The sequence below is a fragment of the Marmota marmota genome, unplaced genomic scaffold (assembly GCF_001458135.2).
Source record: "Marmota marmota marmota unplaced genomic scaffold, marMar, whole genome shotgun sequence".
Lineage (NCBI taxonomy): Eukaryota > Metazoa > Chordata > Mammalia > Rodentia > Sciuridae > Marmota > Marmota marmota.
In genome coordinates, this window is record NW_026000168.1 from 7,103,421 (window position 1) to 7,126,796 (window position 23,376).

General features: G+C 38.3%; 1 protein-coding gene across 3 annotated transcripts in view; it reads left to right on the forward strand.

Moving 5' to 3' along the window:
* The window catches only part of Cntn6 (contactin 6), a 287,218-nt gene that overhangs the window by 229,529 nt on the left and 34,313 nt on the right, over nt 1–23,376 (forward strand). For all 3 annotated transcript variants that reach the window (XM_048787025.1, XM_015495120.2, XM_048787026.1), the window contains one exon: nt 12,923–13,050. In XM_048787025.1, the coding sequence (XP_048642982.1) occupies nt 12,923–13,050 (128 nt within the window). The remainder of the gene's footprint in view (nt 1–12,922; nt 13,051–23,376) is intronic.

Sequence of the window (23,376 nt, forward strand, 5' to 3'; positions counted from 1 at the left end):
GGCAGGTCCATAGCTCCTGTGCACTGGGGCATGTGCAGTGAGGTCCCTGTCCTGACTGGGCTCTGGAAGTTCAGAGAAGTCTCATTGGGGGGGGAGCTGGCACTTGAAGGGTGGGTAGGAATTTTTTCCACCCCAGGAAAGGAGGAACAGTAGAGGTGCCTTATATTAATGTAGTGCTGTATGCTCTGGGTCATAGTTGGTACCATTTTAAAGTTTTGATATGGACTTTTCTCCAGACAAGATACATTCCAAAGGGTGCGATGGAACTCTCCGGTAATAATCCCAGCAACCGGGCAGGCCGAGGCAGGAGAACAGCAGGTTCAAGGCCAGCCTTAGCACCTAGTGAGACCTGATCTCCAAATAAGGTCTGGGGGTGTAACTCAGAGGTAAAGAACCCCTGGGTTCAATCCCCAGTACTGTTACGGAGAGATTGCAATAAATCACTGAATCAATCTTTTTCTTCTTGGTACTAGGGATTGAACTCAGGGGCACTCAACCACTGAGCCACCTCCCCAGCCCTATTTTGTATTTTATTTAGAGACAGGGCCTCACTGAGTTGCTCAGCACCTTGCCATTGCTAAGGCTGGCTTTGAACTCTCAGTCTTCCTGTCTCAGCCTCCTGAGCTGCTGGGATTACCGCCACGCTCCATCCAAGTGGATCTTAAAGCAGGAGACAGAACCATCTTTATTTTCCAGCTGGTGGTCTGGATCACCAGATGGCTGGCCAAGGGGCAGGCTGCACGTCTACATCCTTCGACCCCCTCCCCAAAACCACATTCATCATCAGTGGCTGTTGCTATGATTCAAAACCATAAACAAACATCATGAGATCTAAAATCATGAGCAGGAGGGGAAGTGGGTCAAAACAACCCTAAGTGGAGTACAAATTAAAGGATGGTTACTAATGTCTAGACAATCATTCTCTGGCAGGGTACCTTCGGCCAAGAAAAATGGGAGCCACAGAGAGAACAACTTTCCATTGCATAAGAAGAACAGAAACATTTGCATTCCTAAGCAGAGTGTGCTAAGCAGGATCAGGATGGCAGAGTTCCCAGGGGAGAAGCACTTCTTATATGACACAGAATCTCAAGATAAAACGGAGTATGTTTGTTCATTGCCCATAGAGCTTGACCCATAACAGTTCCACCAAAGGAAAAAAATACTTTCTTCTTAAGATTTCTCTACTAAAATCAAGGAGACTGCCATCATGTCTGAGTCATCTAATTTCCCATCTATTTTCGGCCCTTTGACTTCTCAGGGGATACTTGGATATGCTTAATAATGTATATTTTTAGCTGGGCACAGTGGCGCACACCTGTAAAAACTCTTTTGAGAGTAGCAGTATATATAGTCATTTTAATTTATTTTTCTAAATAAATGACAGGTATAGCACAAATCTCTGTGTTTTCCAAAAATTGATAGATGGAGTCTTACCGATTCATAGCAGTAAAATAAACACATCAGTCCTTTTAGCATCTTTGGTTCCTGGGTCCACAGTGATCCAATGAGTGATTGGGACTTTAGTAAAATCTGCAGTATAATTTTGGGTGGCATGTGGACAGAGAGAATGCAAATCCAGTAAACACTGACGAACTTTGGCATCAAGGTATGGGATCGACTGTAGAAGGAAAGAGGGTTGGCAGAAAAGGTACATCCCAGTGCTCCCTCTTCCAGCCACATTTACAAGCCTAATTTTGTAGGCACTTAGGAATATGATCATTCAGGAGCCCAAAGGATCCAGAATAAGAAATTCCACCAGCCTGCGTCACTTTCAAAGCCACATTCCAGAGTAGGGGGAAAACATTTCCCAGATCCTCCGGCATCTGAAATCCTAGATTAACAGAGAGCTGGAGTGAACATGGAGGATAGACCAAGGCTGCACTTTCCATACCTATGGGAAATCAGGAACCCCCAGGAAAAAGTTACCTAAGTTACCTGGCCATATTTGAATCTTGTCTGAAAGGCTGTGACAGATCCGACTTTATATTTGCAAAATTTCGAAACTCAGAAGACATCCACCAGTAGGCTCATCATCATAAATCGAATAAGGAAGCCAAATCACCCTCCCAGGGTTCAGAATTCTCCGTTCCCTGCACAAATGTCTCTCATTGTATCATCAATCTGTTTTCTAGCCACTTGGGGAGTCGATTTATTTATTTATTTTTTTCTTAAGTTCTATGTTCACAAACTTTTTTTTTTCATCCTTTGCCAACATTAGGATCTCCCATCTTTTGATGGACACGGGCTCTGGGCATGCTGACATCTGAATCTACATTCATTTCCATTTGTGTTTTCTCAGGCATCCCCAAACCACTGTTTTTTTTGTTTGTTTGTTTTTTGTTTTTTCTCTTTCTGTTCTCCTACTGAAGAGCAAGATGTATTCCTCTTAGGCCTGTTTCACTGAATTCATTTAGTTGCCTTTCCATCCAATGCTGTTGGGTGGCTGCCGAGTCACATGTCTTTCACATTCATGTGTCAGGGCACACACTTTTGGGCATACCATTCCGAATAGAGACACATCCTGACACCGAATAATTATATATTTTCATGTCTGCTGTTACGTACGATCCTCTTCTTTATGTCACCATTCAGTCACCCCGAGTTTGTGTTGGTATTCTGCGTTAGCACTACGCAGCTGACCCTGACATCATTTCTGTGTATTCAGCAAGAAGACACATTTGGATCAACACTGAGGTATGAGGGGTCCGCAGGCTTCGTTACTGCTTTGGAGCTTAGGACAGTCGAACCAGAGACTTGGCTTGGAGTCTTTGGACTGATCACACCAGTGATTACACCCATTAGGAACAAAATACAACTGCAGAAAACCAGGAAATCCCAAACATGAGACCCTGGGACCAGTAATGTTTTCATGCCCATTTAAATTAAAATATTTTGGAATCAATTTCTAACCCCTTCACTTCTAAACAAACCTTTGTTCATTTTTTAAGCCCCTTCAATTAGGTGCATAAGGACCCCAGATTGTCTTTGAATACTTAATTCATGGGAAACATATCTCGCCATTTAATCTCTTTAATATATACACATTTCTCTTGTCCATTGAGAGTGGTAAAAAAAGTAACTTAAAGTACCTAGGAATGTCAGTTCTCTTAGACATCTGCTTGCTGGGCACAGATGTGGTTTGTGATGTTTCATTTTCAGGCTTTTCATAGATTTTCATTTTAGATTCTTTTTCCTCTCCTCTGACAACCCCCATGGTCCACATAGATTTAATCACACTGTGCCCAGTGTCACTCAATAGGCAGACTTCAACAATGATCCTGTGTGCCTGGAGCTAGGACAGAGGCTAAGACATTGCTAAAGATATTACTACCACATTTTTGTGAATCAATTAAGTATTTAGGAACCACCCAACAGGGTCTATATTATCATAATAATTGAACAGATTTTGATGTGGGTTGTATTATAATCTTCAGTTCTCTGATCTGAACTCTATAAAATACTGACTAGGACCAATTTTATATGTTGGCGTCCTATTCTGGAGAGTTGAGTGAATTCCTTTCCTGAAACTCTTATTCTACTTTATATGGTATCAAGCAACTAATAATTATTTATCTTTTTTATGACCGTAATTACCATTTCTTCTTCTTTGGTAACCAGGGATTGAACCCAGGGGTGATTTACCACTAAGAACATCACCAGCCCTTTTGTATATTTTTAGAGATAGGACTCGCTGAGTTGCTTAGGGTCTCCATAAATTGCGGAGGCTGGTTTTGAACTTGTGATGGGATTACAGGCATGCACCACTATGCCTGGCTAATTAGCATTTATTCTTAAATAGAGGTTATTCAACTAAGTGAATTTCTGTTAATTTACTCAATTTATCAACAGCATTCATAAATATCCATTTAGGCCTAGGAAGAAAAGGCTGAATATTTAGTAGTAAACCCAATCAGAAAATATGGATTTACTAAGTACCTGCTCTTTGTAGATCTCCTTGGAGAATACAAATAAATATGGAAAAATAACAGCCATGATGGGACCCTCATTCTCAAGTGTTATTTATATATGCACATATCAATAAGTAGTATTTGCAGGGGATAGTTTCCCAGAACTCCCCAACATATCTAGATCTGAAGACATGCACATCCTTATGTAAAATGCTATAGTATTTACGGAAAACCTGAGAACGTCCTCCCAGGAACTCTAAGTTATTTTAGATTACTTTGTAACACCTCATTGTGATGTAAATAGTTGTACTATAGTTTTTAGGGAATCATGATTTTTTTAAAAAAAAGGTCATTACCAATGCAGTTATTTTTTTTTTGGTGGGGGGTCGGTAGCCAGGGATTGAACTCAAGGGCACTTTACCCTTAAGCCATATCCCCGGTCCTGCTTTGTATTTTATTTAGAGACAGGGTCTCACTGAGTTTCTAAGCACCTTGCTTTTGCTGAGGCTGGCCTTGAACTTGAGATCCTCCCTCCTCAACCCTGTGAGCCTTTGATATTACAGCCATGTGCCACCTCGCCTGCCACCATTGCAGTTCTTTTTCAAATATTTTAATCATCAATTGGTTGAATGGTGGGATGGGGAACCCATGGATATGGAAGGTGAACTGTGCATGTGTCTCTGTATATTTTTCTCTACTTAATTCTGAAAGCAAATGCATGATGGTACTGACATTGTTATCCCAGTACTATATAGAGTTGACATAGAAATCAAGCATGTGTTCCCTGAGTAACATGGCCGGAAAGGGAAAACCAGATTTCTATCCAAAACAATTAAAATTGAGAGTCCACAGTCTTCTGACCCCTATATGTCCCGCCTTAAAAAGAAACGAAAACTTTACTTTTTATGGATCACTTGGAGATCATTGACTTGTCTAAAAAAAGAAGATTTAAAATACATGACAGCGTAGTGACTCACTCAGTGATTCAGTAGAAGTAGCCCTGGCTAGGGATGAGAAGATCTGCATCAGGGCTGTGGTTAAGTTATTGTTACTGAAACTCCCTGCATCTCAGCTTGTTGATGTGGGAAAATAATAATTTCTCCTATTTTGGAGGAGAGAAAGACTCCAGTGATTAAGGGGCAGACGTGTTAGAGAAAGCTGTCTACGTTATCATGGTTCCTTCAGAGAGAGAGCCGTCACAGTCTGGATACAAGACGTCTCCAAAAGCTCCTGTTAATGCAGAAATATTCAGAGGTAAAATAATTAGATTAGATGAACTGCAACCTAATCAGTCCATCCTAGTTTGAATGAACTGACTGGGTGATAATTTGTAGGCAGGTGAGGTATGGCTGGAGAGGGGTCACTTGGTAGGGTGCATCTTCTCTGTGGCCCCTTCTCCACCCCCATGAGCTTCCTGACGCCCCATGAGCTCAGTAGCTTTCCTCCATTGGACCCTTCCACCATGTGCCTGGGAACTTTCTGGGAAAAGAAAGAGGGGATTTGTCTGCCTGGCTGCCCCTTTGCTGGCTAGGGTTGCATTATCTGGAGCTATACAGTCAGTGGGACCCAGAGAACCAGAGAGACCCATCAGGTAATTCTGAAACTATGGGAAAGCAAAGTAGCCTTAGCAAGGCAGACGGGCTCAGCTAAGCAGATTGGAATGCACAGCTCCTGTTAGACAGGAAAGGAAGAGATTCTAGGCTTCTGTCTTCCAGTTCTGTGAAAAAAAAAAAATGTATCATATAATAAAGATTTGTAAATATGAACATTTGTTTCTCCTTTGGAACTTAAATAGCTCTTTCCTAAGAATGTCTGCATTTTTCCCCCCTGAAGTCAGTAAAAGTCAAAGAGATGAATTAGATATTCATACATAAACTTTGCTGAACTTTCTGATGTATATGATTTCTTTGCAAATGTATCATGCTTTACTGAAGATGGCCTACATCATTTAGGAGAGATGGGTTAGATATACTTCCTGTGGCTCTTTCACTTACCGCTCTTGAGATAGCACACTTCAGTTTAAGTCTCTACTGGTTTTTCTCATTTTTACTATATGGGTGATTATCATGGTTTAGATATAGATGAGGTATCCCCCAAAAGCTCTCATGGGAAACAATGCAAGAAATGTTCAGAGGTGAAATGATGGGATTATCAGAGCTGTAGCCTAATAAGTGGATTAATCCATTGATGGATTAACTGGGTCCATAACAGTAGGCAGGTAGGTGTGGCTGGAGGAAGTAGGTCACTGGGGCTGTGCCTTTGGGGTTTATGCTTTGTCCCTGGGGAGCTCTCCTCTGCTTCCTGGGTGCCATGATCTAAATAGCTGTCCTCCACCATACTTTTCCGCCATGATGTTCTCCCTCATGTTGGGTCCAGAGCTATGGAGTCACGTGACCCTGCCCGGAACCGCTGAAACTGTGAGCCAAAATAATCTTTGCTTCCTTTAAGTTGTTCTTGTGAGGTCTTTTCATCATGGTAATGAAAAGCTGATTATAACAATGATCTTATAGACACGATACACTTGGTTTTCATTAATTCAGTGATTAAATCATGAACTTTGTTCTGGCCAAAGGTGTCACATAGTCTCTCAGAATAACGGTCATTAGTGCCATTTCAAGTTATTGACCTAAACAGTTGGAAAGCACAACCTTGATTTTTTTGTTTCAAAGAGCAAGCTTTGGTATTTGCTTGTTTTGTAGATCATGTCAGTCATTTTGTTGGTTGCTCATTAAATAAGGGATTTTTAAAAGGTGGTTTATTAATCGACATCAAGATTAGCATAGATATTACTTCTCAGCTGATAATCAGGTACAAAAAAATCATTAAATTGCAATACCAATATTTGATCCGAAAAGGATCCCAGGGGGGACGTTTCACTTTAAACCGAGATGGTGAAAAGTAAAAATTTATCCACACTTTTCTACTTCTTATCTAACTCATTTTAATCCAATCTATTTTACATTTTTCTAGATATCAGTAAAATTAGACAGTCAATTAAAATTTCATGGTCCACAGTATTATCTTTAGACAGAACTGGAAGCAATACTCCAGTTAATAATCTCTCTATAAAAATAGCAATATTGCTCTAGTTTCAGCAGTAAGAAATTATAATTGCCCAATGTCCTAATTTCTTTGAGTTCAAGAAATTTAGCTCTTGTTAATCTTCTATGTCCTCAAATTGTGTGATCGGCTTTGATGGATACCAAAGGCAAATAAAAATGAGAGCCTTTCTCAATTTCTCTTCAGACTTTGGAATCCACATAGGGAGATGTGTTTTCTGTATGTGTAAGTAAATTGAAGGTTGTATGTATGTGAGATTCATTGGAGTTATAAAATAGGTGATGAATATTAACCTCTATATATTTAGTTGCTGGTGCACAGGAAGCCCAGGGAAACAAGGTCTAAACCATTCCACATTAATGTTTATGTAGTTCCTAAAATGATACGTAATTTGATGCCCAGGTACCGGGTGAAGGGGCTCTGTAGGTGAATTTGATGCAAAGTTCTGTCTTCTTGGAGTTCTATTCAGAGTAGCCCATCAGGAGGGAGGGGATGGGTATAAAATCAAGCCAATGGACAGGTCGTCTGTTACTTTGTTTTTCTTCTACCCTACCTACTTCCCTGAGAGTCAGAAGATTGAAACCTTGCATGTTCAATCACCCCATAAAGTCTGCCTTCAACTTATCAGTTAACCTTGAAATGTTTACATGTGCTGCTGGCTCCGTTTCTACATGCCCTATTTTCTAATGACACCAAAAATAATCTCCCCTGTGTCATGTGCCTGTCAGGCACAGCTTGTTGTTCAGAATTTCGACATTTTTTACACCCATCATGCAATTAGAGAAATAACTTGGTGCATTACATTGCTAAGTATTAATTTTTCTATCAGTGGAATAGTCATATTACATCTACACATGTAAATGTCTTTAAATTCACAATTTTTTTTTTGCAGAACATTTTAAATGCAAATGTCACAATTTGTAATTTAATCATCCAAATAGAATACTAAGCGATGGTAATTTGGGGGAAATTTTTTTCTATTCAATTATGTGAACAGTTGAAATATCCTAATTAAGGGGATATTTGAGAACAGAGACTTGAAAGAAAGAGTATTATTTTACTGAAATGTGAAATGATTATAGTGTAAGAAATAGACCCCGCAAGTCAAGTGTCAGAACTCGATAACACCAGAACCAAGGCAGTCCGGGAAATGATCAAAACTGGTTAGTTAAAACCACATGGCTCAGTTTTAGGAGCGTTTAAGACAAGAGGCTTCAGCAATGGCCAAGGTAGGAATCCAAGATAGTGGCCTAAATCATGAAGGAGAGCAAAATCCCAAATGTTAGTGTCAGCAAAGAAGGAGAATTGGACTGATGCCTGACATTTAATTAATTTTCATGACAACTATATTATCATTGCCAAAATAAAAATTGAAACACCAAGGATCGGAAAGATTTGAATTAGGAGAGGAATGTAAGCAGTTAAACTTAGCCTTGGGGACAGTTTTGCTACCATCAGACTCCTTTCTACAAGCCTGGAACAAAGTTCTTTATATCCATCCATGTTGTCACCTAGGGCAGGCAGGATTCTCTGCTTGTTTGTGGCTTTATAGTGTTCCGCTGTGCATCCGGACCACATTTTCTTATATGAAATACGACAGACACAGAAAGACAATATTGCATCCTCTCCCTTTATTAAATGGAATCTTAAAAAGCTGATTTCACAGAAATTGAGCTGAATGGTAGTTACCAGAGACGGGTGAGAATAGGAAGAGGTTGATCAGCAGGGTCAATGTTCTTGTGTGATTAGAGAATGAACGGGCTGGTGTTCTATGATACAGCAGATGAGTATCATTAAAAACAATGCATTCCGTGGGCTGGGGTTGCAGCTCAGTCGTAGAATACTTGCCTAGCACATGTGAAGCACTTGGTTTGATCCTCAGCACTACATCAATGTAAATAAAATAAAGGTATTGTGTCCATCTACAACTTAAAAAAAAATGCATTTTTAAAATAATGCATTTCATATCTCAAAATGGCAAAGGAAGAGGGATATGAATGTATTCCCCATAACAAGATGGCCATAATGTAAGAAGATGGATCTTCTAATTCCCTGAGATGGTCACTACCCAAGTATACATGAATCAGACCCCCACACTGCATCTCAAAAACCCGTACACATGATATGTGTCCATCATTTTTTTTAAGCCTGATATCTACCCTTTGGAGCCCTTTGTGCAAACTGGACTCTCACAAAACATTTTCTCCTTCCCCCCATTGCTGTTATTCCCCTTGGACTTAAAGAAGTGATTACCTTGTGAGGAAAATAAATTGGTTCATTAAAACCTTGCCTACTGACTTCTAACTGGGAGTAAAGGACATTCTTAAACATGTTAAACCATTAATATCACTTAACCCCCATGACTCTGTGACAAAGGTAATATGGTATCACTATGCCACACAGGAAAAAAAAAAACTCAGAACTTGGAATGTTCATTAGCTTGGGTCAGGTCACACAGATATTAAACGCTGGGGCTCAGATTCAGTCACAAGTCATTTAACTCCAAAGCCTACCTTGCCACACACTCTGTAATGACACCATAATTGCATGAGAGAAGATGAGAAATAATTCTTATATTATAGCATCACCATCACTATACCACACATCAAGGCATCTAGGGTTAAAACTCTCCCAGAGCAGAGAGTACGGTAGGTACCAAGATTGCCTGGAAGATCTCAGAAAAGCCAAGAACCTTGAAAAGTGCATATGTGTTATGTGTGCACACACACTAATATTTCATGATATTTCAGGGGATTATTATCATCTCTGAAGTTCAGATGAAGAACCTTCACTATTAAACAGCATTCTATGCAAATGAAATTATGCACACACACACACACACACACACACATATATGTAAAAAATCAAGTTTATGCTAATCACAGTAACCATAAGCAAATTATGTTTTGGAAACCTACCGTGAAGGGATTCTTGATATAATAAAAGCTTTGTGAGCTAAAGTGATAGCGTGGTTCGGATTTGGGGTCTACATTGCCAGGTGGGTACCTTAAAACACTTAGAGCTTCTCTCTCTGCCTGTTCCCTGGCGTATAACATGGATCAAGAGCAAGAGTGTACCCAGGAGTTTGTACATTTATTGCACACTGAGTAGGGGTCTGCACAGAGGCAGTTCCCAACAATAGCTCATATCCTCCTTAAATTTTTTTTTTAAATATTTTTTTTTTATTTTTAGTTGTACACGTTTATTTATTTTTATATGGTGTTGAGGTTTGAACCCAGGGCCTCGCGCATGCTAGGTGAGCGCTCTACCGCAGAGCCACAACCCCAGCCCCTCCTCCTTAAATTTTAATGTCTGAGTTACAAGATCATGGGAAAAAAAAACTACCCTGTATATTTAACACATTTTATTTTGCCCTGGCCTATTGTACCACCTGACATATTGCTACAAACATAGTGGGGAATTGATCAAAGATTTACTGAATAAATGAAGAAGAAAAACATTGTTGTACTTTGCAGTTATTCATTGAAATTACTATGGAAGGACTGGGGATGTGGGTCAGGGATAGAGAGTCTGCCTAACTTTCCTAAGGTCTTGTGCCACAGATGATCAGTACCACAAACAAAAGAAAGCAAAACGATGACGACATGATTTAATAAACTTAAATTTAAACATAATTTAATTATATTTAATATACTTCATTAATAAATTTAAATATAGTTAATATAATTTAAATATAATTTAAATTTCAATTAAAAGTAATTTCAATTCACTTCACTATTGAATATTTGGAGTCCTTTCCATGATTCCATGGGCCTCACACATTCCCATACATACTTTTGTGATCTGCGGTCTTATTGATAGTATGACCTCAACATTAAATCCTGATGGAAACATTGTATCTGCGATGTGCAATTATCACCTTCTATTTTCTTTCCTGTAAGTCTATTTCTGTTGCTAATTGTTCATGCAATTCCTGGGTTTTATTACGAGAATGTCTTTCATATCTTTTACAGATAGCCCAGCTTTTCTGTATCTGGGTCTCGTGTTGCTTTTCAGTGTTGCAGGAAAGATAGAATATTTGGCTATCTTTCATTGGTAGGTAAAGACCCAAAATCCAGATAAAGCATCTTTTTTAATATATTGCAAAAGAAGAACAGAATGAAAAAAAAAATCAATCCTTATCTTTCTTGATGAATGTTACCAAACCCATCAATTAAAATCTTTCACCCAATCTTCCGTGTGCATTCTGCCTTATCTGAAAATGTCAGTAGCTTTTATTCAGTTTGGTCTTTGTGGGATGTTCCTTCTTACTCATTTTTTTTTTTTTTACCTGTAAAGCAAATCCATTTGATGTCATGTAGATATCAGTGATATACTTGCTTTATCATGTAAAGTCTTTTATTGACCAATATTCAATGCTGTCATGCTATTGAAAAAATTCTTCATCATTCTTAAAATACTGGGGGTAAATGATGCATGTAACTATTTCTCACATTGACCTCTGCTAATTAAATCAAAGGGAGAATTGCATCTGGCCAGAAATCTGCTGTATACTAGAATACCTTTGTTATCTGTCAGTGATAATATAATTCAATTCTTAATGCAAACCAGGACCTACGAAACTGGACATTTCAGAAATTTAATAAGACATCAAATATCTTCTACTGGAAAATACTCTAGCACAATAACTGTTTTAAAAGCTGATTACATCCCTGGAACATTCTAAAACCCAGAGGTGGTCTTTTCAGTACACTGAGAAAATTTGAAATCCTTCAGTCATGATAAACCCAACATCAGAAGCTGGTTTCATAGCAATTGTGGTTGGCTCATATTCTCTGTGTTTCAAATTGGGTAATTAATTATATTAGCTACATTTCATGTTCTACACATATTAGAAACAATGATATGTTTGCGATGCAACAAATGCTGTTTTGTTATTGTTAATGGATATGACATGCATGCAGATCATCTGGCCTGGCTTTCCTTTGAAACCAGTCATTAAAAATTAGTTTGTCATCACTTATTTTGGTAGAATCCTGGCTACCACTAGGGCTCCTACAACTGGGTTTACAAGGTTGCTCACTAAATTTGTAAGCCACAAAAAAATAGAAGTCTAAAATTGGGTGAATGCTTTTATTTTTCCTTTTTTTTCTCTCTCTCTCTCTCTTCTTATTAAAACATGTGATGATTTTGTTGTTGTTGTTGTTGCTAAATGAGTCTCAGTGCCTTCCCTGATTACAATACCACTCTGATGTTTGTTTTAGAATATTTCTCAGTTTCAGAGAAAACTTAAGAGAGATTGATCATTCTGTGAAATATTGGAACTTCTTTGATAGATCTTTCTCCTTGGTGTACTCTGTTTTAGGAATATTTAACTCCATCTGATCCATGGATCCTTAACCTTTGTACTATGCTGGTTTTGGAGATATACAACAATAAGTATTGCCTTTGGTACCTGGGATCATATAGACCATTCCTTCAACTTTCTAGCCCAAACAAATATTACCATAATTCCGAACCCAATTGTTTCCTTGCAAGAAATGCCAAATCAGAGCAGATTCATAAATTCACAGATTAAGCAAATGACTGTGAAAATCGTTCTGCTTTTTTTCCAAAGCCGAGTTCAGCTGTCAAAAGTGAGCTGGCTTTTCAAAATGCATAGTAATTACATTTCTTGTTCGTCCATTAGCTGAGTATTATGATACCACACAGTCATTTGATTTTTAATGTGCACTAAAATAACAATGATAATTCACATTACAGAAAAATGATCATCGATGATCTGTCAAAATAAAAAACTTAAGCCATGTATTCTAATATTTAGATTTAGAAATGGACGATAAGAACAAGAATGAATAGGGAAAGGAATGAACTCATCATGTATATTCATAATTTTAGTGCTATTTGAAAGCGAAAGTAAGGAGTTATGATTTATTGCTATTTAATGGCCTTTCTTCCACTAATAACATGTGTTTTTTTTTTTTTTTTAATAGAGTGTTTCTATTGGAGGACGGTAGCCTTAAGATATATAATGTTACCAGGTCGGATGCTGGATCATATACCTGTGTGGCCACAAATCAATTTGGCATTGCAAAGAGTACTGGCAGCCTTGTGGTCAAAGGTAATTTATTAATTTTACTTACATTCAAAGTATGTTGGAGATACATGTGCATGTCGTGACCCGATTACCTGTGTCAAACTTGTACCATGTGTAAAAATTCTACACCACAATTTATTTAAGGGTTCTGTTCCCATGCACTGTTTGCCAATGGGATACCATGGTAGATTGAGTACTTTGGCAATTGAAAATGTTGTCGGTGCTACACTTTGGCATAGTTAAAACCTATATTTGAATTCTTGCTGACACCTTAGTGTATGGGGCGGTGGATATTTTCATAGAAGTCACTGATGGATCATTTTCCTTGGTTAAATGTCAATCAGAAGTTCTCATTGTGCATGAAAATTTTGCATGTGTATAAGGGTTACCTAAGACATAACCAGATCATTTATTTATGGAACCTGAGGTATGTAACTAGTGGAATGCAGATTCTTCCATTGACCTGAATAAGCACTTATTTCCAAAGGGAAAGCATAAACTCATGGTGTCCTTAGGAGTCATTATTCACTTCCCTTCCAGCAAACAGATAAGCTCCGATCATTTGAAGGGGTGAAACTGCAGAGTGTATCTTTAAGACTTTTAAACATATCAATTCAAGTGTACCTACGTATATCACCAAGGGACATCATTTGTCTTAGAAGTGTCTTCATCATTTTTTGCTGCTTTATAAAGCCAGTGTGTTTGCTGGAAACCATGTCACTTCTATCATTTCTTGCCTCCCGGATGATGAAAACGACTGTCTTCATAAAACAGTTTGAGCAGCTAATTAAGCCCCCATGATTACATTCGGCCATTGGTGCTTTTTCATCTTTTCTATTAAAAATAAATATATTCCATAGAAAGAAACTAGCGGCTTGCCTTCAAACATCATTTAAAATGGCTTATGAAAAATAGATACCCATCTTTATCTGTGGAAGATCATTCCGCCAACTTGTCCCAAATATATTCTATTATGTCAACAATTGTCTGGTTCACTCTGGGGAAATGTGACTGATGAGATTTGATGTGTCAAAACCCAACCAGGGAGGCACATTTTGGGGAAAAAAACACTTAAGACTCTGTGGTCATCGTTTTTTTTTTTAAGAGATGGACTCAGTGTTTCAAGATATATGCTATGGGTGTATTGAATAACTGGATATTTCTTTAGCAATATTCTGACATTATTCATATACCAAAACATGTGACTTATTTGAAGAAATAATTCATTCAATAAGGGGGGAAAGGATAAGAATTATTCCATCATTAAAATTTAAAAGATGTAGGTAGTGTGCACTTATTATAGCAGAAGTTTAAAACATGGAGGATTTTAAAAAAGGACATTGTAGTTATATAATTAAATCTCCCAGGTAGAGAGAAATCTGAAGTCATTAAAATATGAAATAAGAAAGAATAAAGATATCCATAATACAGATGTATTTCTTAAAAGAAATTTTGTAGACTACTGGTGATTTATGCTTGTGTATGGTCCTGAAAACCATAGCTGGACTAATAATTTTGCTACTAAAATAAAATAATAGGCATCATGTCACTCCAAAGACTAAGAAGAAAACCAAAAACATTTTTTTGTGTATGGAAGTGAACTGAATGAATACCACTCCTTCTCCAAATGTTTCTTGAACCTTCAGCATCATGATGCTCATTGTCTATTAGTAATTGTTGAGAGAGAAATAAAAGGAAGAGACATAAAAATTGAGTAACTTAGATGCAACTAGGCTGTGCTTTGTTCTGATGATAACAACTGTGTTTTTCACATGTGTGCATTTTCCATGTTTTCTGCAAGATTATGGTTCCGATGTTGTAAGTAAGGGTCATTGTTTGGGTAGGATTCCTGTTGATGCAGGAATATGCATAGGTGAAATGATTGGATTGGGAGAGCTGCGACCTCATCCGCCCATCTCCTTTGAATGGCTGGGTGATTGGTGTAAGTGGGTAGGGTGTGGCTAGAGGAGGTGGGTCACTGGGGTAGGGTGCATCCTCCTGTGGCCCCTGCCTTCCCCTTCCTCTCTCTGCTGCTCTCTTTTAATGCACTGAGCCGGTTCTCCTCCACCATGATGCTCTGTCTCATCGCAGGCTCAGAGGAAGGGAACTGGCCGACCAGAGACTGAACCTCTGAGACCATGAGCCAAAGTAAACTCTTCTTCCTCTAAGTTGTTCTGGTCACGTATTTTGATCACAGCAACGAAAAGCTGATTAATAATACATTTGCCTGTTTTTGAGATATCCTATAAAGAACACCACAGTCCCCATATATGGTCCTCTCTCTGCAGGAGGAAAATAACTGAACAATATGACTTGGTTTAAAATAACCTGACTTAACTTTCTGCTTAGTTCTGAGGTCCTTCTTGGGGGGCTCTTGAATCCCAAGATCCCACTCTGCGTTTCTGGCTACTTTATTTGGTCTCTTCTCTTCTGTAGCATTTTTAATATTCTTACCAACTCTTTTATTCATCAAGTTTTTGGTTTTCTGGTTTTTGTTCCCTTTCAGAACAGAAGCACAAAGAGGGTGGAGATTTTTTTGGCCAGCTTTTAATCAACAATAAACTACAATTCCTAGAACACCGTCAGGGGCCAGATGAGCCCCGTAGATATCGATTTATTGATCGAAAGGTCACCATCTTACACTGCTCGGTTCAAAGGCATAATTTCAATGCTGACATCTTTGTCTAAAATTTGACAGTTTTCAATTTTTCAGGACTTAAACTTCTTGAAACATTTTGCAAAAAAAAAAGAAAGGGGGAAAAAAAGAGGTCATCTCAGAAAAATTGTGAGTTTTAAATGGTTTTGATTTTCCAATTTTAAGGTTTGTAATTGTACATTTCTAATACACCTTGAGTTCCCAGCTCTGCCGGAAATTTGAATTTACCTTAAAACCCTAAAGACTCAGCGCAGAGAACGCACTGATGTTCTACCAGTAACACAGTGTCAGAGGGGGATGTGCATATACAAAGAAGAGGCCCATTTCATACAATGTCAGTACGTATGATTATCAAGGTTATTTTAACTCGTTATATCTAATCGCAGATATGTGGTTATAGTTTAACCTTCATGAGATATCCACATGTCATTTTAAGGAATTTGGGGGTTCTATTTCTTTGTCATTGACAAGAAGCACCCTACACAATATAAACATATATAGTTAATCATACAGTTAGATAAATAAATAGAATAACTTCATGAGCACAAAATGTATAGACAATATGAATAAAAACATGTTTAGAGCTAGACGTGATTGTGCAGGCCTGTAATCCCAGGGGCTCGGGAATCTGAGGCAGGAGGATGGTGAGTTCAAGGCCAGCCTCAGCAACTTAGCAAGGTCTAAGAAGCTCAGTAAGACCCTGTCTCTAAATATAATATAAAAAGAGCTGGGGATATGGCTCAGTGGTTAAATGCCCCTGGGTTCAATCCCTGCTACTAAAAACAAAAACAAACAAACAAAAACATGTTTAGAAACTTTGCTTTAATGTTGGTCTGTGAATATAACCTGTGTGAACATCATTATGCACAATCTCTTAATTAGACTGCTGTCTCTCGTGCCCTTTCATGCAGGAACGTGGCACATATCAGTGCCAAAGAATTATTGCTTTCTAACCTACAAATCTGAAGCTTTTGTCTTGGAAGGAATTAAAATGTTGTGCATGGATTTAACCATTTTTTAAAACTATGAAGTGCATAACCAACTGGTTTTTAAGGTGGCTAACTATTTGTGTGTGTGTGTGTGTTGGTGTGTTTTCTCATCTAAGATGCTCATCAGATTATCATTACAGAGTCAAATATAATTTGTTTTCTGGATCCACCATTGGCATAGAGTGACCTTAAAGAGAACAGGGTGTTAAGGAGCAAATGAGAAATTTCAGTACAGCTGATAAAAGGATCCTCTTCTCTTTGGGATTTACTTATCAGCCTCAGTCATGCAAGAAATGCTGTTGTTAGATAACATGTAAAAAGATAATGGTTACAGGAGAAAGATATTTTCCGGCTTAGTTTTTAGCTGATATGGCTTATCTGTGTTAAGAGGATTCTGAAGCGGGTCCCCGCCCTGTATGTCAGAAAATTTCTATTTCACTAATGCAGCGGGAAGAGGCGATTTTCCTTTCAAACATCTTGAGCACAATTAGTCGCTGCCTTGCCAGCTCCTTGCAAGATGCCCAGTGTAATTTGAGGACGTGTCCCACAGGCACAGTCATGGACTCCGATGGAAAGAGAGTTTCAGGGGCTTTTCTTTTGGAAGACTTAGATCCCCATGACATTGTACCCGTGCACTTGGAGGTATATGAAAATCACATCAAAGGGGGAATTATTCGATCTGGCATTTGGAAAATTATTAAAAAGCAGAGTAGCAGCAGGCTATAAAAATGATCTTGTTTGCAGGCAACATTTGTTTTGGTTTCCCCACTGGAGAAGTTTTGGATGTTCAATTATAGGCCTCATTGCTTCAGTATTATTTTCAACTGAAATGTCGGAACTCGGAAAAGCATATCTAATGTGCAAATTAAGTTTATTGTCGCTCATTTAGTTGTTTATTCTTTGTGATAGAAGTCTTTATTATAGAAGCATACAGAAGGGCCTATCCATTTCCCCCCAGCGCTAAAGAGAGGGCTCCCTGATATGGGTCTCTGCATTTGCTAAGAAATAAACCAGAGACAGGTAGATAATTTGGGACTCTGACTTCACACGCCTACAGGTGTCCAGTACAATTTCAGACAAACAAGACCTACTGGAATACATTTGTGATATTGTCGTTCTAGAAAACACCAGAATGGTCTGTCATAGCCGCTAATATCTCCCAGAAAGTGTTTAACTCCAACTCTATGATGTCCTACAAAGAACAATTTTTAAAGCATTTTAATTAAAAAAAAAAGATTTTGATTTAAAAGTTATCGATGGTGCAAATATTTTTCAAGGTGAGAAATCGCATACGGAATTATTATTCCAGGCGGAGTGAAATTTTCTTTCCCACTCCAATAATGAAAAGAGTGCTAAGTGAATGTTGGAGACAAGAATACCAAATTCTAAGTAGAAATGTGGGAACAAGCTACTGAAGAGGCAATCACTGAAGCAAGCCCGCTAATATGAGTCTTATTTCCATCTGCATACAGTTGAGCTCACAGTGTCTTTGTAAAAAAAAAAAAAAAAATGGAGACTGGGTCATTTGGATCAAATTTCCAAGTATCATCACCAACTTTTTAAAAATTGTTCTTTAATGTTTATTATATAGCATGTAGTAAACAGGAGGGGTATGAATGGATTTTAGGTTTGTACTTCTTTGCTACTGTTCAAGATGTTTTTTTTAGGGCTGGGGATATGGCTCAAGTAGTAGTTGCACTCGCCTGCCATGCTTGAGGCACTGGGTTCCATCCTCAGCACCACATAAAGATAAAATAAAGATATTGTGTCCACCCAAAGCTAAAAAATAAATATTAAAAAAAGATTTTTTAAATATATAAATTAAGCTTATTGTTGATTAGAGTTTACTGTGTTTTTTTAAATTTTTCATAAAAATAGAGGGCATCTAGGTCATGGTTGATGCCCAACGAAAGAGATTAGATGCCTGACAGATCACATTGTAAATGTGTAAATGCACAAGCTTTGGGATTATAACACCTGGCCCTTTAATAAACTAGGGTGGATTATGAAGGGTTTTACTTGTTTATTGGTATTGGGGAGTGAATCCAGGGGCGCTTAACTACTGAGCCACACCAGCAGCCCTATTTTGTATTTTATTTAGAGACAGGGTCTCACTGAGTTGCTGAAGTTGGTCTTGAATTTGCAATTCTCCTGCCCCAGCCTCCTGAGCCACTGGGATTTCAGGTGTGTGCCACCGCACCTGGCTCGGTTCTAAAGATTTTGTTCCTGTGTATGTGTTTGCTTAGTCTGAATAGCGTGTGTCATCAAGATACTAATGACCCTCGCAGGCCCACTGTATTTTCTGTCTGTGGCTCCTGAGGACTTGGATAAGCCGTTAGCAAATGTTTTCAAGTAGAAAAGAGGCGTGGTGTCCAAGCAGGTGGAGTGAAGAAACAATTATATGAACTGAAATCGACTTCTCCTCTTTGGAGAGGAGGAGTCACATTTAAAAGTTCATAACAAAGCACCCTCCTTTGCACCATGTCTTGCATTAGAAGATGTTCTCATTAGGAATTCCTGATTCCTAATTCTACTTCCTATAAAACTACTATGATTTGTGACAGCCCAGCATAAAGTCATGGTTGGAAAGTAGTCAAGTGAACATTATCTCTTTATAAAAATATAAATAAGATGCCATAAATATGTACTCATTGCCTATTAAGGACTAACAGCTTTGAAACTGAGTAATTGGTGGATCTAATTCAATCAGCGGAAGCCGCAGGGCAGGCTCTTTCTCAATAGATGGCAGGCCCTGTTTTGATTATTTGTTCATAAAGAGGATCTGTGTTTATATTTTGCATTATTACTTTGCAGGAAAATATTTAGGGTAACCTTCCTGCCTAGACAGCATCCTGGCGTGATATTCAGACTCAAATTTGGAACAGTGGCTTTCTTAGATGAGTTCTTCATTTGTTTCTTTTTACTCTGGGGTTGATGGTAGTCTTTTAATATTTACTTTAATTTGAATATCAAAGTGGAAGATAAATGGGTTAGGGTGGCTGCAGGTAAACTGGAATATATTGCCCATGATTACTTTGTGCATTGAAATTAAATTTCCTCTTGCCTCTGGTGGACTGGAATAACAATTGCCGCATGCAGATTTTAATCTCTATAAACATGTGTCTCAGCAGATCATCCCACACGTGGCCAAGAGCATCTTAAACATTCTAGTCGTATGCATTTGAGGTCCATTTCCACTTTGCCATGAGCAGAGAAAGACAGACTCTGTCACATCGATTTCCTTATTTGTTTGTTTATCTCTGTCCACATTTTATTGTGGATATTAGCTTTGAATTTCCTGGGTTGGCTTTTCTCCTGTTCGGTTTGTTTGCTTAGTGTCCTGTGGACTTAAACATTCCCCAAGTCTGTCTCTGTTATCTCCCTACAGTATCAAACTGCTCTTGGCTGTTAAAGCCCTGTTACTTAAAAACAAACAACACACATAAACAAAAAAAACATGCTTTTCTCTTTTTAAAAAATATTCCCTTAGTTTGATAGTTTAAATCATCCAATGGGTTTTGTAAAAATAATTCAAGAGAAAAGCTTTCATGTTTGAAAAAGTCTTGATTCTGTGTTTACTACATTTGATGGATGGATTAGCAGGAAATAGAATTCCAGATCAGAAATCGTTACTCCTGGGCTGGGGCTGTAGCTCAGTGGTAGAGCGCTTGCCTAGCACGTGTGAGGCACTGGGTTCGATCTCAGCACCACATAGAAATAAAGAAAGATTTTGTGTCCATCTACAACATATATGTGTGTGTATGTATATATATATATATATATATATATATATATATATATATATTTTAAGAAATTATTACTCCTTAGAAATTTAGAGATGTTGCTCTGCCCCAAAAGTTGAAACCATTTTGATATCTGATCTGCTTTACATCACATCTGTCCTCTCTTTCTCTAGAAGCCAGTTTTCCCCCATATTCCACAAACTCAGGGTGGTGTGCCATGGTTTCAGTCTATTTCTGATAGTTACCTTGGGCATCTGATGGGTTTTGTCACCCTAGAATTTCTGATACTCTGGTCCTAGATTATCTTCTTGCATAATTTAATATTTTACCTCATTCCATTTCCTGAAAGCCTTGTTATGTAAATGTTAGATTTTTCTGTAGTGTCACTCTGGTTAATATATATATATAATATTATTTTATATATATATATATATAATATATATTATATATATTATATATTTGAATGTGTATAATATACATGGATATGAATGTCCATATATATGTACACACACGCATACACATACGTTTACACACACACACACACACACACATATATATATATTGCTTTTTTCCTTCCTAGTATGCATTTCATAGCCCTGTGGGTCCCAAACTTCTAGGAGATTTCCTCAACTTTATCTTCCAGAACACTTATTGAATTTCTTGCTCTTCTAGGTTTTAAAGTTGTTTCCAAGTGTCCTTTTACTTTACGACGGATCCTTCATGTAATATCTTGCTCTGTTTTTCTCTCTCTCTCTCTCTCTGAAAATATTGCTTATGGAATTTTTTTTCTGGTTTATTTTCCCTGAATGATTTCTATTTCCCCAGACTGCCTTCCTGCCTTTATTTCATCCCCTGTTCTTTATTAAGAATCATACAGAGGTACCTTGTGAATTTTACTTGTTGACTCATAGCTAAGCAGAGGGCACTAAAAAAATCTTATGAAGGCTCTGATCAAGTTTCGGGTTTATGGATTTATTTCATGTCATGCTAAAATGACTTGGCTGGGCTCTTTCCTCAGGAAACTCCTAAAGTAACTATGTTGAGATATTTTCTCTAAGGCTCATTGGTAACTAAGATAACAGTCTGCCATTTTCTGCTTGGAGAACAGTTTCCAATACTCTTGTAGCTGAATGGAGTTGCAAGGCAAGGGCCCCAATATTCCTGTATAAAGGTTTCCATTTCCCTACCTGCAGTATGATTTCCCCACCCTCCATTGTGTTTGATGGCTAACCGTTCAGATATCCTGTTTCTTATCCTGTTTCTGTCAGCTTTCTGTTACTATAACAGAATGCGTGAGATCATTAACTTATAAAGACAAAATGCATGTTTTGGCTCACAGTTTTAGAGGTCCCAGTCCATGGATGGGTAGAGACCTCTCAGGACTGTGCTAGGGACACCAGGTGGCAATGGTGTGGAAGAGGTGGTGGAAGAAGCTTCTCAACTTGTAGCCAGAAAACAAAAGGGAGGAAGGGGAAGGGGCTGAGGTCCTGCATCCCTTTCAAGGGAGTGTTCCCAGTAAGCTGCAGACCTCTCACCAGACCTCACCTCCTAAAGCTTCCACCACCTCACAGGGGTGCCACCCTGGAGAACAAGCGTCCAACACAGGAAGATTTGGGGAACACGCACCCAACTCTGTCAGATCCTTTCCTGAGTATAGCTTGCCCATCTCCTGATGAGATACAACCTTTTAGAGATCAAATAGCCCCCTGTTTCTAAATCCCATCAGAGCGATTGACACAGTAAAGAGTTCTCTTCTTACATAGGACCAAACCCATTGCGATCTCAGTTTTAAGTCATTCACATTCATTTAGTTCCTGAAATTTTGTCTTTTTTTTTTTCTCTCTGTCTGTTTTGGTGAATTGATGTCGAGGAAACCCTTCATTTTGTCACCATTTAGTGCATGTTTATGAGGAGCTGAAAGTGAACTCTGTAATCGATCATGTTCTTCAAAATACGGCACATGCTGCTTTTGATCGTGATATTATTTTCTCTCCTAATATCTAGAACGTCAAGTGTTAGCTCCTTCTTCAAATTTATGGAGAGGCCTAGAAAGAAAGCACCATGTGGGAGACGTTGAGCTCCGTCTTCCACGTGCGTCCCCGATCGGAATCTCTCGCTCAGCAGTACCCACTCTGCTACTTCCTTCCCCAGGGCAGACGTTCCCTCACATCATACACACACACACAAAAAAAAAAAGTCGAGAGGCTTTCAAAAAGCAAAGTCTGATGAAGTCAGGCACACGGTGGTGCATTCCTCTCATCCCAGTGGCTCGGGAGGCTGAGGCTGGAGGATCGCAAGTTCAAAGGCAGCCTTGGCAAAATCAAGGTGTTAAGCAAATCTTTCCCTGTCTGTAATAGGGATGAGGATGTGGCTCAGTGGTCCAGTGCCCCTGAGTTCAATCCCTGATACCAAAAACAGAAGGCAAAGTCTGAATCACAAAATAAAGATGTACATATTTAAGATGGACCACACAATGTTCATATGCATATATACATATACATATACAGTGAAATGATTACTATAGCCAAAGAAATTAACATCTTCGTCTCCTTATGTAGTTTCCTCTTTTGTATGTGTCTGTGGAATGAATAAATTTCCAGTGTACAGCACAGTGTTATTAACCGCAGGCATCCTATGGTCTCCTGTATCTCTGGACCTATTCATGTTATATAACTATCACTTGTGCGTTCTGACCCATACCTCCCAAACCCTCATCTCCTTATTCTTGGGAATCACCCAATTACTTTCTGTTTGTATGAACTTGATATTTTTTGTTTTGTTTTGTTTTTTAGATTTCACACCTAATTCAATCCATGCTTCATTTTTCTATTTATGTCTTATTTCCCATAATTTTCATCTGGGTTTACCTATTTTGTCACAAATGACTGCACTTCCTTTTATTAAGGCTGAACAACATTTCATGATATATATATATATATATATCTGTCTCTTATACACATCT